Source organism: Bombus affinis, chromosome 6 (genome assembly GCF_024516045.1).
Source record: "Bombus affinis isolate iyBomAffi1 chromosome 6, iyBomAffi1.2, whole genome shotgun sequence".
Classification (NCBI taxonomy): Eukaryota; Metazoa; Arthropoda; class Insecta; order Hymenoptera; family Apidae; genus Bombus; species Bombus affinis.
The window spans coordinates 9002764-9017644 of NC_066349.1; the positions used below are offsets into that span (position 1 = coordinate 9002764).

General features: G+C 34.2%; 2 protein-coding genes and 1 long non-coding RNA gene across 7 annotated transcripts in view; 1 reads left to right on the forward strand and 2 right to left on the reverse strand.

Annotated features, from left to right (window-relative positions):
• The window catches only part of LOC126918008 (nephrin), a 482531-nt gene extending 473017 nt beyond the window's left edge, over positions 1-9514 (forward strand). For 3 of the 5 annotated variants that reach the window (XM_050725524.1, XM_050725523.1, XM_050725525.1), the window contains exons 17-18: positions 683-869; positions 1100-9514. In XM_050725524.1, coding sequence (XP_050581481.1) covers positions 683-869; positions 1100-1527 — 615 coding nt within the window. In that variant the 3' untranslated portion in view covers positions 1528-9514. Of the gene's footprint in view, positions 1-682; positions 870-1099 lie in introns of those variants that run through there. The other 2 variants (XR_007711189.1, XM_050725527.1) reach the window with 2 other exon arrangements.
• LOC126918024 (uncharacterized) lies at positions 50-1195 on the reverse strand. Its single transcript, XR_007711192.1, has 2 exons — positions 1075-1195; positions 50-970 (listed from the first exon to the last, which is right to left on the reverse strand). It is a non-coding gene; the product is annotated as an uncharacterized LOC126918024 (long non-coding RNA).
• Positions 9515-9596: 82 nt separating the features above from the next.
• Positions 9597-14417, reverse strand: LOC126918015 (cytochrome P450 4C1-like). The gene is made up of 12 exons (XM_050725547.1): positions 14117-14417; positions 13863-13972; positions 13523-13613; positions 13119-13304; positions 12738-12831; positions 12560-12662; positions 11871-11982; positions 11684-11790; positions 11488-11556; positions 10998-11166; positions 10725-10904; positions 9597-10256 (listed from the first exon to the last, which is right to left on the reverse strand). Exons 1-12 carry the CDS (start codon positions 14268-14270, stop codon positions 10087-10089), a joined length of 1545 nt encoding a protein of 514 aa, XP_050581504.1. The 5' UTR covers positions 14271-14417; the 3' UTR covers positions 9597-10086.
• Positions 14418-14881: the final 464 nt, after the last annotated feature.

The window sequence follows — 14881 nt, forward strand, 5'->3', positions numbered from 1 at the left end:
TCTTTTTTCGTTCCTTCTCTCCATAGAAATCGCGCTTAGAATCTTCCAATCTTTTGCATTGGTATTTCATCATGTAGATTGGTAGTCTTTCTTTTTTTTTTTTTTTTCTTTCCTTCAATATCATATTTTACTTTGTTTCACAATTAGACAATTTTTTTTATGCTTCAACACGTAGTTCTACTTTTTTTTCTTCTTTTAATATTACATCTTAGTTTGTTTCACGATTAGAGAATCTTTCTTTAAAGCTTCACCATGTAGTGCGAATTTGTTTGAATCAGAACTCTACCAATAATACTTCAATTTTTAAGAGAATCTTAACTTCATTTCTTGCAGTACCCTTAAATATAGGCAGGTTACAGGGTGGATGTTTAGAGGTAGTTTCCATGCACGTAAAACATACCGAGAATACTCGTAATGTATCAGAATGATGAAGTTAATGTCGATACAGCAGCGCAAAGTATCGCTTTAATGCATGTGAAACTGGTAAAGTACTTATTTACAATTCATACTGATACGCTACGAACAGTAGGAACACAAAATTCCAGGAAGTTGTTCGATTAATGATTCGTTTTGTTGCGTTTATTCGTTAATAATTTCATAGAAAAATTTCAGGTTTTCCTTAACTCTGGATACGTTTAATTTAACGAAACACTTTCTCTCTTCTCTTTCACCGACGTAACAGGACGAAGGACGAAAAACCGCAGCTAGCACGTATTTGATAGATCAAACTATACAAGATTTTGGGAAAGGGAACATGGAGATGCAGGTACATCATCAAGGAACTCTTGGTCGCCGTAGCAACCACATTCAACCACCGATGAGTATGGATTCACCGCCGCAGAGAACAACGGCCAGTGGTACACTTTCTGGTAAATTTCTTAAAGTTCCCATTCAGAAATTTTAGAAGATCTTATCCTTCGAACGTAGAATTCCTTCAGCAGCCTTGTCAGAAGTTCTTCAGAACTCAAAGCTGTAACAGGGTTTATCAGAAAATTAACATATTTCTATTTCACCGTGAAAGTTAAGCATTAAACCTCCGAAGTTGCGCCTCTCTTCGCACGAAAAAATGCTTACTCAACACAATTTCTCTTCGTTTTAGTTTCAAAATCGAGTTACATCGGAAACCCCAGCCCAGCGCCGCCGAACGACGTGAACTTTTACAGTGTGGAGATCGACAATGGCCGCTACATGGGCTACGAAACGAATCATAGTCCGATTCCGGTGGTTGGTGAACCAGGCTCGGGTAGTTATTATACATCCATGAGTCCGACCGGACATATGATGTCGAGCCACATGGGCAGCGGGACTAGCACGCTGACACGTAGCAGGACCCTACCACGTCCAGTCCCGCCACCGGATGTAACCGTGATGACCGCTGGCTCAAAATCACCGATACCACCATCGGTACCTCCACCACCTACCACTTTCGCTCGGTCGGTATCCAGCAACGCGCACACTCATGGCCACCCATTATCAACATTCACCCCTACACCAGCTTATTCTGATATCGATGGCCATCTTGTCTGAGGATCACCGATATTCGGCCCTAGTTCGGTGCGTGGTAAATACCGTGCTGTACCAAGGGACGAGACTATCACCGTGACAGAAAGAACCACCCGGCTCTAATACACATCTCGACCTGTGGCTGTTGACCATGGAACTACTTCGCGGATCTTCAACCTCCGTTCATCGTTCCCGGCGTCACACTAAGCTACATGTACTATGATTATATCGGTTCGATATCGTGCGAGGACCTTGAATCGCAGAATCTTTTTCGGCTACGTTTGTGTGCGATCATGAGTTTCGTGTGGGTGCTCCGACGACCTTTTCTCGTACATATTATCCTCCTTGAACACGAAAGAAAGTAACAGAAGTATGTAAATAGGAAGAGAGAGAGATAAAGGAACCGAGATGTTGCGGTTTCTATACGTAATTTTTAAGAAGCACGCGGTAACGCCGTTGCAAGACGCAGTAAATGCATTCCTTACGCGCTGGTTTCGTTGGTTTTTCGCCGACACGATTATCGAAGATACGTACCTCGAACTTGGATCGTACTATGGATCGATCGTACAATTACGTTTTTCGCATATCACGTGTTAAGAAGAACGATCGACGGCCGGTGAACAAGCACGCTGCAATCGACTCGGAAGATATCTCCGTGACACCACAGTTCTAGCATGCTGTCAGTGGTTTCTTTATTTTCTTCTTTTCTATATCCATTTCCTTTTTTCCCTTTTTTAGTTTTATGGCTTTTAGTCGCGCTTGTTCGTGCAGTTTTTTACTTCTTTGTGACGACTTCGTAGTGATACGTAAAAACGTTTTAAACGTGAACTAAATGGAAAACGACGAACTTATGGATGGAAGAAACTCGACTCGAAGTGCTCGTTTCTTCGCCGAACAGGATACAGAGGTACGCTACGGACTGTATAGTCGGGTTAAGTTACGTTTTACTCGTTGGTACATCAACTGGATATACTCATGCGATCCAACAGTAAATTAAAATACGTACATTAGGAAGAGGAAATGTACTAATGAAACGAAATATCAGGGAACTTCACGAGCCGCAACATTATATATAACGACCTTTAGATTCTTCTTTGAAGAATACGTTATATTTACGATATAATCAGTTTCACTTGTATACTTCTTTTCGTTTTGTTAAAGAAATTCAAAACACGATGAATGCTAGTTATTTGTCAGTAAGATATCTTTCGAAAAATAGCGCTTTTGAAAGTAATCTCAATTTAAATCGATAATACCATCGAGGCCCTATCAGATTTCGCATCAGTCGCAGCATTAATGAACACAGTAGTGCTACTTCATTATTGTGTAGCGACGTAATTCGCGTAATCTCTTCGATTCCTTTTATTCCATTTTTTATTTTTATTTTTTTTTTTATTTTTTATAATTAAGTCCGACCGTCCACAATTTCGTTTTGAAATTAGCCAACAAAACATCGATGCACTGGCGGACAGATTCTTGTTTGAAATTCTGAAGAGGAAGCGAGACAATCGTTTTACACAGGGAAACAGTTGACGACGTTTGCAATCGATGTATAGCAGTCCAACTGATTTCCTTCTTCCCTTTCCCTCTTGCTCATTACAAGACGCGTTCTCTGTGTTAACGGTGTGAACCCTTTCATACTCGAAGAGGAAAAAATGGTGATACATGCGATAAGCAGGAAAGCTAGTTACGAGAAATGAAGTAGGCTACGTATAGTCGATGGATGGAAACGTGTAAGTTTGAGGAACGAACTCAAATTGCACGATAAGTACTACAATGCTAAGAGACGTTTAGGTAAGGGAATTCTAAGACAATGCACGAAATGTACAAGTGATTTCGCTTCGGCCTTCTCGAGCTTATTATACTTTGGCAGATCGATATATTGTTTGACACATGAATCGTTCAGAAGCCACGTTGATGTACTCCGTAAATTGAAAGGCGATGATGTTACAAACGCTACTTTGCCAAATTCACCTATTTATATGGTTTTCTTGCGATGAATGAACTTATGGAAATCGTTTGTTTCTTGAGAATTGAATGTTAATCGTATACTTATATAATATAATTAAGAAATTTATAAAAGGCGGAGTTGATCAGTCTGGCTTTTGAGAGGCTCGCATTTGAGACGCGATTCGCGCGCTTCTTTCGACTCTCGTGGTTAGGAGAGTGATGCGAACGAATCTTTCTATAAAACTCAATTTTCCAAGAACAGACTCGACCCGAAATTTGAACAACTGTTTCTTTCTCTTCGCGAGTATCGCTTTCTGTATACTACAGACAAATATGTAGATACGAAATGTGTTTTGCATATCATAAGTTTTTTAGATCGTTCATCTTATTTCCGACTCGTAACTTGTTCTATTTTTACGAACGTTATCGAGCGAACGTTTTACTTTTTCGAATTGTGAATTTTGAAGTACGTAGAAATTGCGATTTCTCACTGCCGAATTCCTAAAGTCAATATTAATACGAATAGTTTAATTGATTGCATTGTATCGTGAAACACATTTACGTAGGCGCTGTATTGTACGCCACTATTGTCAAGAGAATTGGCGCGAAACAAAATGACGAATACTACAAAACAATTGACGCGTTAATTCTATTTCATGCGTGCGATGGAAAAGTTTTTCCTTTCTCCGATGGAAATAATTGATCTTTCGTTATGTTACAATTACAATTACAGCACAAATACGAACGAATAATAAGCAGAATATTTATGGTGTAAACGGTTTTCACGTGACATCCAGCGAGTGCTAATTTTGTTTTCTATCTTGTTATATGTAGTTTTATCATTCTGGCACGTTTTATAGTAAATAAACGATTATTAACGATTTATTATTACGCGATACGATCGATGATATTTGCGACTGAATTTACAAAAATAATATGCCAAATATTTACAAATATTATTAGTTATCGATTAGCAGTGGTATTTATAAAGATAGCTAGTAAGTAACTTTCTTTGTAATTACGATATTACGATACGATGTCACTGCCAAATTTTTATTTCTGTGCCGCGAAGAAACACGACTTTTTTATATTTAATTGGTATGACAATTATTATATCACGTGAAAACGGTTGACTTATTATTGACAGAAAGGAAAAAGACATGTTGCTACACATATTTTTCCAAAACGGTAATAACTTAAAAGCCATCTATATATTCTATCCAGACGAAGGTATAATATCGCAACGAAACGATATGATATTACTAAAAAAAAAAAAAAAAAAAAATTCTGAGAGGAAATATAATCAACATAATCAGTGAAATCTATACACAACAGAAATTTAAAGAAAGAGAAAAGAAGTAGGAAAGACAGACAAACAGGTAGAAAGCAAAGAAGTAAAAGTGAGTGTCTTGGAGTAGTGATATCTTCAAAAAAGACAATAGTACATAAGTTTAATTATACGAGTATGAGTTTAGTTAAGAGTAAACTATTTCCCTGGCACAGCCAAGTTAGAAGTTGCATTTTTGCATAAAAAAAGGTGGGGATCTTTATGCAAAACTATAAGACAGAAAAAACGTAGTTCAACTAAATGTTTATATATATATATTTTTGCATTTGTTTCCATTAAAAATTGATTATCCTTGTAAATAGTGCGATATGTCTCAGCGTTTCACACACTCCAGAAAAAAAACAAGTAATTAAAGAAAATGGATCATATGAGGGTCTCACTTTACCTAAGCTATAATGAAGTATTGTATAGGATTATTACACGCTAGGCCACGTATTATATCTGAAAGAAAAGAAAAAAAAGAGGAAGAATTATTCCAGTTATCGGACGAGACAACGTCTTTCCGTTTATCGAAAGCCTAAGTAGTCGACATATATTTTTGAAAAGAAAGAAAAAAAAAAGAGATACAAAAAGACACTGCATATGTTTGGCCTATTGTAAGAGAGAGAGAGAGAGAGAGAGAGTCTCGCGAACACACGATGACGCGTGAAGCGCCACGAGTGACAAAAGCTCGTATTAAAAAGTCGGTCAATAAGGTGTAAGTTTCGTTCAATTTCCATGAAAGGAAGATCGTTACGATCGATACGCGCCCAATCGGAATTTCTTCCAATGAATTCGAACAGTGAGATAACGAGAGCAAGAAAAGAGAAAAGAGAAAAGAAAAGAACGTGAATCGATGTTCGCTATGTTGTGTATGATCATCGAAAGATTACGTTGAGAAAACTACGCACGTCCCTGGTAACTGTCATTCCGCTTCTAATTTGGCTCGCGTATCGTATGGATATAAGTTAAGGAATACGTAATAAGTAAGGTTGCTCTACAGATACGCAATGACGCGGCGGCGCCACTCGCATATCCAAGCATAAACACGTTCGCGCGCACGCGCTAAATTGAAACTCGTGCCAAACTGCGCGAAATTAAATTAACACGAGAATCGCTGCGTAGAAAGGCATGTATATCCCGAGCAATCATACTTACGTCGGAGTCTCGAAATCAGATGCAGCGTGAACGATAGTTGTCGACAATCAATCGCATCTTACACTATTTTCACTCTCCGTTCTACCGCGATCATCGATCGAGCTATCGATTCGTGAATTGGATCGATTTCGAGTTTCCTGTGGTGTCTCTGTGTGGGGTATCCTTGAATACGCACACGTAACATAGGAAGGAAAACGAAAGAATGAATTTGCACATGCAGCAAACAAGGAAGGAAAGATAAAGAAACCGGAAGGGTGTCGTTCACAGAATCGATATATTGTATACTTTTCTGCGCCGTTGTCATGTGTGTTTTATGCTTGAGAACTGTTTGAAAGTTTTACAAATAATAACGTTTTCGTAGCATGCGCTATTGTTATTTCATTAATCGGGGAGGACACTGATTTGTTACGGTAGATTCTACAAAGCTTAAAGAAAATAAAAAAGAAACGTGTATTGTTAACCGCTACTGTTGTGTATGGAGCCGCACCGTTCGGCTTAGACTGATGATAAAATTCACGTATGCTCAATTAGAGATCATGTTTGCGCATAATTAAGAATTCTATTTACATATACATGTTTTATATTTGTAATTAACGAAAATCATCTATACCTAATATTACCTGATATTATTAGATTATGTAATCTCCAAAGTATTTGCTCATCAAAGTGCTAGGCATGTTAGACGGACCGATATTCGTCCAAAATGGTACCTTGGAGATGGACATACCATCTAACAGTACGATATTTGATATTTTACACAATAATTAATAATTCCGTTGATTATTCTAAGACATAGTCAATCCTAATTATACAATCATTAAGATACGAGGATATATATATATATATAAATTAACCGTTTTACATGTATATAATGTACATATATGAAACTTAGATAGACAAGAAAACAAAAGGGAAAAAATTGAAAAAGAAATGAAATGCATAAACGAATTAAAATATCAAATTTAAGAAAAACGATCGAGAGCTTTCGTAACTAGGTAAATGTTCGTATCGACTTTTGATGTTTTTTCTTCGTATTCGTTTTTTCTATTCTTTCCTCTTTTAAAAGAAGGATATAACATACAACGGAAAAAAAGACGAATATAAAAGAAAGAAGAATGATTCTCTCGCCGACGATGCTATTGCGATTATACTTACATGTCGTTGAATTTTATAATGCGAGGGCGCTGCGCAGAAACGGCATGAAGTTGCGACGAAACTCGCGAGTTTACAATAAATCGCCGAAAGTGACGTGACGAATTTTACCGTAACGAACTTATCCGTTCCAAATTACCATTTCCACACAAGAGGCGAAGACTGGTTTATAAAATACACGAGCCGTTTTTTGTCATTTTTTAATGCTGTTCAGACGACTCGATTTTATATTCGATTTCGGATTTCTTATTCGTTAGAACGAAACACGGAAAATATTCAATTACGATATTCTTCAATCTCGATAATCGATTGTTGCGTTTCATTGCGAATCGACAGGCGAGAAATCACGCGCTCGAAACAAAAAACGAGCGATCGCTTTGAGAAACTTTTTCGAATGTACTTTTTCAAAATTTGCATAGTTATGTGATAAGTAGCAAACGACTAACGAAATCAACAACTTTGAACCTGTAAAGTATTCGATCGAAAATTTATTTAAACGTTTGCTTTGTTACAAATCAGAATAATAAGAATCGATGCAAAATTTAAAGGTTAAAAAATCTCAAAGTAGGTTTCTTGCGCGTCCAAACAAAAGAAAGAGAAAAATATATCGCGTATATCGAGCGATACTGAGAAACGATATATCGTTAAGCGTATCATCAGATATATGTTGCTTCCGTTTGTGTGCCAATAAACAAAAATCGACATTCTTGATGTATAAATATATGAAACTTAATGAGAACGATATTATTGTTACGCGGGCCGCCGATACGGCTAATTTTTTCTGATCAGAATTTACGATGCAATGTCATTCTTTGGAGCAATCATCGCTGTTCATAAGTACAACCGATTTAAAAAAAAAGAAAAAAAATTACCGGAGAGGGGAAGAAGGAATTCTCCGACGAAAGAGAAAAAAAAGCGAAGAAAGAATGGGAGGAAAAAGAAAATCGTGTAATATAAACTAAGCTACCAAGCAACTGGTACGCATTAATTACTTGTATATATACATAGTATTTTTACATTCTAATTCTAAATTACATTTCCAATTCTAAACGGTATAACATTACTCTGTGAGCTTCGCTTGTCGTCTGTGTAGATATCATCGATAACGTTTCTGACGTTGATTCGCCTTAAGGAAAAATATTGATAGATAAGCCGCGAACTGCGAACCTGGCAATGCTCGACAAATATTATTCCCCTCCTTGTGCTTGTTTCACTGCACCCTCTGCACAAGATTCAATAACACACGCCTCGTGCCTTCATCGCACTTAAATTAATTAGAATGTGTAATATTATGGTCGCGCGTGTAATATTCCTAAACGTGACTATTCGCGGGATATATCGTTCGCCATTCTCTGGAACATACTTCAATGAATTTCACGATTCTCTTATGATTCCATCAACTTGTACAATACACCGTGTTTAACCCATTCAGTACGAAGCAATGAAATAATGCGTGTAAAATACGTAAGCGCAATATTATTGCATAGTAACAAATTTGAAATTCTGAAAATTCGAATGTCTTGAAAATTTGAAAATAAAATGTTACGTTAATGCAACATTGGTCCTTAATGGGTTAACATCGAATGATTCACGCTACTGTATAATTCATATCATTTTGTTTAAAATAATATTTTGAAAGCTCTTGAGAGGCTGTTTTCGTTCATAACATATCCGCGAATATTTTCGTACGTGCATCTCACGCGACCATAAATCATATAGGATGACAAGAAGAATACTCGATTGTGTACGTCGTATTACGATGTATTCGATGTTTATACTCGTAATTTAACTTCTATTTAAGCTATATGCTCATAGCGAATGTGATCGTATCTCCCCGAATATAATGTCACGGCGTATAAAAGCGAAGAGCAACGCTCATCGAATATACTTGAATAATCTTCGCACGCATCTTTAATCGTTAACTTAACACGATAACATCGCCTCTCGTGGCTTAAGGTTATCGAGCTTTGCCCCTTTTTTCCCCTACAGAAGAAGGAACTTCGCCAGAATTCGTCGTATCGATTCATTTTTTTATTTGCTTATTCATTTCTATACACAGAGACAGAGCGAAGCTCAACATACTAGTCCTTACTTTAAAACCAAAGTAAAGAGATAAAACACAAACATTGTATAGCTTTTAAGAATCTCCATTACGTATTCACACCTGTGTGTCTATACAGAGAAGGCATAATTATAACTAAATAATTCAGTCATCGTAACTAGGTAAATGACTAACCGATAAGCGAATAGATAAAGAAGAAGATACAATGTTAAGCCACTCGTTAAGTGTACTGTTTTATTTTAATTCATTTTTTACTACACGATTAAAATTTTATCTAGCAACCTTCGTCGGCTAGGAATGTAAATTCTGTATCTGTACATTGTTTTCCTATTTCAACTATTAAAAGTGATCGTCAACTTAAACCTTATGTTGTTCTTATTTATTCTTTCGCAAAATATCCATACTCATTTTATTAATCAATAAATAAACGATAAACAACAAAACTCTGTTTATTCGAACACCATTTATTTCGAACGGAATTTTAATTATTGCTTAATAAAATGTACCTTTATTAATTGAACTCTTATATTAATATAATAATATAACTATATAACTTAAATAAAAGATATAAGAAACGTAAAACCGAAAGTTCGTCCAAAGCCGAAAGGCACGGACTAAGCAATAATAAATAAACTTAAATAAATATAACATAATAATAATTATATATAATCATATATATATATATAAATATAAATTATAATAATATAACTATATTATATTATTATAATAACTTATATTATAATAATAAAACTAATCAAAGTAAGTATGAATTAACATATGACCCGTTATATCATTTTAAAAATAACAGCAGTGTATATATGTACACACATCCTTGTCCTGATTGTATCAGGTATATTTGCAACATAAATCAAACATTGTTGTTATAATTACTAGCATCAACACTGCTGTTTACAAGGTCAACATATATCCAACATCAACATGTATCCTTAATAGGAATGAATTTCGTTCGAATCCGATGTGTTGGTTTCATTATTATGCCCGTTAGAAAGGATATATCCTTAAGATAGTCCACGGGTTCAAAGAAGTAATTATTTAAGAGAAAACTCATTATAATTTTTAACTCCAACATGGCGAATCGTTTTCCTACGAATTAAAAATTAATTATATCTTTTTCAATTATTCAAAGAAGATTTACTTTACGTTAAAAAGTTCATTTCTCGGAGGACTTCGTTAAAATTCAAGTTACGTAACTACAACTATTGTCGTTTACTTTATAACTCATTGATGCTAATTGAACGTTAATATTCCGTTTTCTTTTCTGAATAAAATACAAAGACAAGAAGTAAAAGAACTTGATGAAATGCAAATCTACATAAAAAGAAAATAATAGAAGTAGTCAATCTCCTACCAAAAGCGACATAAAAATCTTTTAAAGAGAATCGTTACGTTTCTTACGAATCAATACGTTACTTGCAATCCAACTGCAAAGACATTCGCTTCATTTATCAATACAAAAAATGTATTGTTCTCAAAGAAGTCAAACTCAAAGAAGGTCGTCTATATTCGTGTAAAATCTATATATTGTCAAATATTTAAACTTAAAATTCTTACCGATACAATTTCTTGAGCCGGCACCAAAAGGTACATAAACATAAGGATGTCGATTTTCGGAATTTTCAGGTAAAAATCTGTCGGGATCAAAGACATCCGGGTTCGGCCAGTATCGTGGATCTCTGTGAATGCTATATATGTCCACGAGAACTTCAGTATTCGAAGGTAATCTACAGTTGCCTTAAAATATGAAAGTTTCGTTGTACTTTATCATGAAAGTAAACACTGAAACATAATTATTCTGTGATTCATATAAAGTAATTCGATATTTACTTAATTTTAGCTCCTTTTCTGTCTTACGCCCTATACGAGGCACGCTTGGATAAAGTCGAAGTGATTCCTTAATGCACCTCTCAAGATATGAAAGATCTTGCAGAGTAGACATATTTAATTTCCCTTCATTTTCTTTCCATACAGCCTTTACTTCAGCCCTAACTCGATCCTATAACATAATCGCTGTATATCCATCGTATAAAACAAAGTTTACGTAATAGTATAATATTTATAACAATAGACAGATTGCAGATATATATATATATAAATTCATATTTTTAAGAGCACGTCTTAGAATGATGGAACCCAAGCAAATATCTATTTTACTTATTAAATATTATAACTTACTAGTTATCTGTACTTAACAAATTAAGCGCGTTCTATGCGTTTGTTGCCACGCATATATAAAAAATAATAATGAGAAAGTTTAAGTATAATTAGTAATGTTTAATAATAAGAAATAAGACTGAAACAGAAAGTTAAAAGTCACCTGAATCTCCTTATGTTCAGCCAGAAGCATTATAATGTAACAAACAGCTATTGCGGTAGTGTCGTGCCCCTATTAAAAAAGATTATGTTCCATAAGTCACCCATTACGATATTATTTTTCCATATAAGAATTAAAAATGTATATCAAGCGTGTTTAAATGTAAAAAATAAAAAACAAGCATGTATGTATAACGCACCGCAAACATAAATGTATCAACTTCTTCTCTAATCCCCTCATCATCTATCAGATTATTTAGATGAGCTTCTATGAGTATATCAAGTAAAGCCAGTCTCCTTTTACGTACTAAACGTAAACAAAAACATTTCAAAAAATGTTAAGCTATACATGTTCTTAAAAGTATTTAAACTTTTTATCTCACATACTTCCAACGTCATTATTTTCAACATTGTCATTATCATCACTTGAATTCTTGTTGAAATCAGTTGGACATCGGCCGTTGCTCTGATAGTGATATTCTTTTCGCTCTTGGATTATCTACAACATATTATCGAACTCATTAGTATCGTGGACAAATTGTCTAAGAAATATCGGGTGAACCATAAACAATATTGCGAGAAAGCCTGAGTACCGACAGGCCAAAAGGGTTTGGAAACTTCGTACGTGGTGAGGCTATGAGAAAAGATAAAGGGATGCTTAAGGGAGAAAGACGAATTAACAGGCAGTAGTGAGTTGAGAAGTCAGAGTGTTGTCAGCGTTGTTGAGGAGGATGATCCGCATGAAAGAGAGCGTTGGAACCGTGGTGACGATAGTTGTGAATTAACTATTTAGTTGCCTTAGTTATTGCACATTACTGTATTTAGTTCACGTTAAATAACCATCGTTTCCTGTTTAATTCATTGTAAATAGATCCATCGATCAATAAAATTATCATATAGGATAATCAATAAAAAAAATCCTACGTTATCGTACGAATAATATGAATCAAATTGGGCCGAAATATTAAATTCATCATCGATAATTTTGTTGGCATAAAAATGGTACAATGTCCCTATTTACAAACGAACGATGAACTTGTTATAAGAAAAGATATGATTAAAAGCAACATTTATACCTTTCGAGTGAAACCGTGTAATGTTTTAAGTAGTTTACACTGTTTCCATCCTTTCGGGTCAAATTTGAGGAGGAAATCATAAAATAACCACGGCCTTGCAGTTCTATAAAAATCATCATAATGGCATGTATTATGTAACATAATAGGATGTAAAAATTATCTATCAAATTTTATTTACTTGTACGCGAAGACTCCTTCCATATCACTCGCGGCTTTAAGATATTTGTGCTGAAATTCATCTCCGTCCTTCAGAGAAATTCCCATTGCAGTTTCTGGAAAATTATCGATTGATCTTATCGGTAAATTTCTAGAAACTTAAAAAACTCCTAAAGATCTAAAAAGATTCTAACTGTATAATTTTCTGTCGCTATTTTTTAAATCTAGATCTCACAGTTTAACAATTTACAATTTTTCGTAACTTTTTCAATATACTTAAAAGAGAACTTGTTTCGACGTCTCATCCGTATACATTTCATATATATATGTCAATCGATACATTTTCAATCGCTGAATTTTTCAATGTTCTAATTATTGGATTATCATATATTTCATAAATTACCGCAGATCATATTCAAAGTATGTTTGCTAATGGTATGCAATAAATCATTCACGACTACTCCCTCTTCGCTCTTCAATGATTTCACCAAGTATTCTCCTTCCTTTACAAATACGTCAACAAATTTGTTAAGCATGTCGGAATGAAAAGCAGGTGTCAATATTTTCCTACGAATTTGCCATTTGCGTCCTGCAAAGAGGATAATTACTTCTTCAAAAATTTCTTAGATTTTTATTACCTATCATAAGTGTATTTCTTCCCTCTGATTATATTTATTTATTTATTTACTTAATTGTACTTGGCGTTTAAAATTCAGCAAGGAAATAAAGTTGAATAAGTTCAACGAAAATAAAAATTAGTATTTTATTAGAAAAAGAAACGCAGTTAACGAAAAATAAAAGTAATACCTGAACTGGTAAGAAGTCCGGTACTAAACCAAGGCCCCAGAAGATTGTACATATAACCTTTTTGAGTAAATTTCATATTTCCGAGAAGTGTCTAGATGACGAAAAAGAAAAACTAATAGATCTCTATTATTAAGAAACGTATGTAGTTAACTTACTTGCAAAAAATTGAATATTTAATCTCTTTTTAATGTCTGTTTAATGCTATTAAAATTTTAGTTACGTGGAATTAATTATAATTGTAAAAAATAGTTAATTAAACTTCTCGCAATGATGAAATAATGTCTTGTGCATCCAGATATGATAAATAATACTATAAATATCTAGTATTCTTTTTAATTACCTGAAAATCGTTTGGATGACGAATATGAACAAGTGCAGCTGTGAAACTCCAAAGTTTAAAAATTGGATAATACTGATCGCTCAGTTTGTTCATAAGGATCCAAAGATCACCTATAATACATAACAAATATGAACGAAGCATATTATTGTTGATCTATTACTTCAAACGTGTTTGTTATTCAAGTCAAATAAAATTGCTCAAATTTTCAAATAAAATAAAATTTATTTAGAAATATAATTGCTTTTTCTCCTTACTTGATGAAACTAGGAAATGATGTATATTCCCGATAATAGGTAACACCGGAGGCCCTGGTAACGAATTTATTATTCTTCCATATCTTCCATAATGCAAAACAATATAGTGCAAACTGACGAAAAGAAACAAGGAGAATAATATCGTGATAATCATTTTCGCAAGATTTCAAAACTTCAACGTTCAACGGTCTTCTAATTTTCTTCGAATCCTGATTTTCTTCACACTCACTCTTCGACTGCACTGTTAAAGATATTGGAATAAACGCACCACAGAATTAAAGGTCGTTGTTGTTTGTGAAGTATTCTCAATGATAACTTTTCGTGACACTTGATATTAATCTAAATTTAAGTAACATAAAAAATATAATGAATTAAACGATTTATCTTCTTCTTTGATTAAAGAAAATATTATTGGTGCACTCAATCAAGTTATTGGTAAGTACATCACGCTATCTTGTTTCTCTCTACAAAGAATCTAATCACATTTTTACATAGTATACTTGAATTCATCAAATTTCCACAAGTATTTATTTTAGAAAGAATTATGTCATTAAGCCTTTTTAATAATTTAAGGATAAATCAATTTAAATGATATTCCCATTGTCAATTATCTTGTCCCCGTTGTTAATATCTATCTATTTTCTTTTATAGGACTAAGCACATGCAACTCTCTCATGTTCCCCTTTGATATTTTACAAACCTTTCTGGTTTCATCACTTACTTTTAACACTAAAACTACCAACACTTCGTGTATATCTATTCCTA

Coding starts and splice junctions, on each gene's coding strand:
- LOC126918015 (XM_050725547.1), bottom strand. CDS start 14,270: ATGATTATCACGATATTATTCTCCTTGTTTCTTTTCGTCAGTTTGCAC. Junction 12,663..12,737: donor GAAGGAGTCTTCGCGTACAA/GTAAATAAAATT, acceptor TGATTTTTATAG/AACTGCAAGGCCGTGGTTAT. Junction 11,167..11,487: donor CTGAACATAAGGAGATTCAG/GTGACTTTTAAC, acceptor ATTATGTTATAG/GATCGAGTTAGGGCTGAAGT.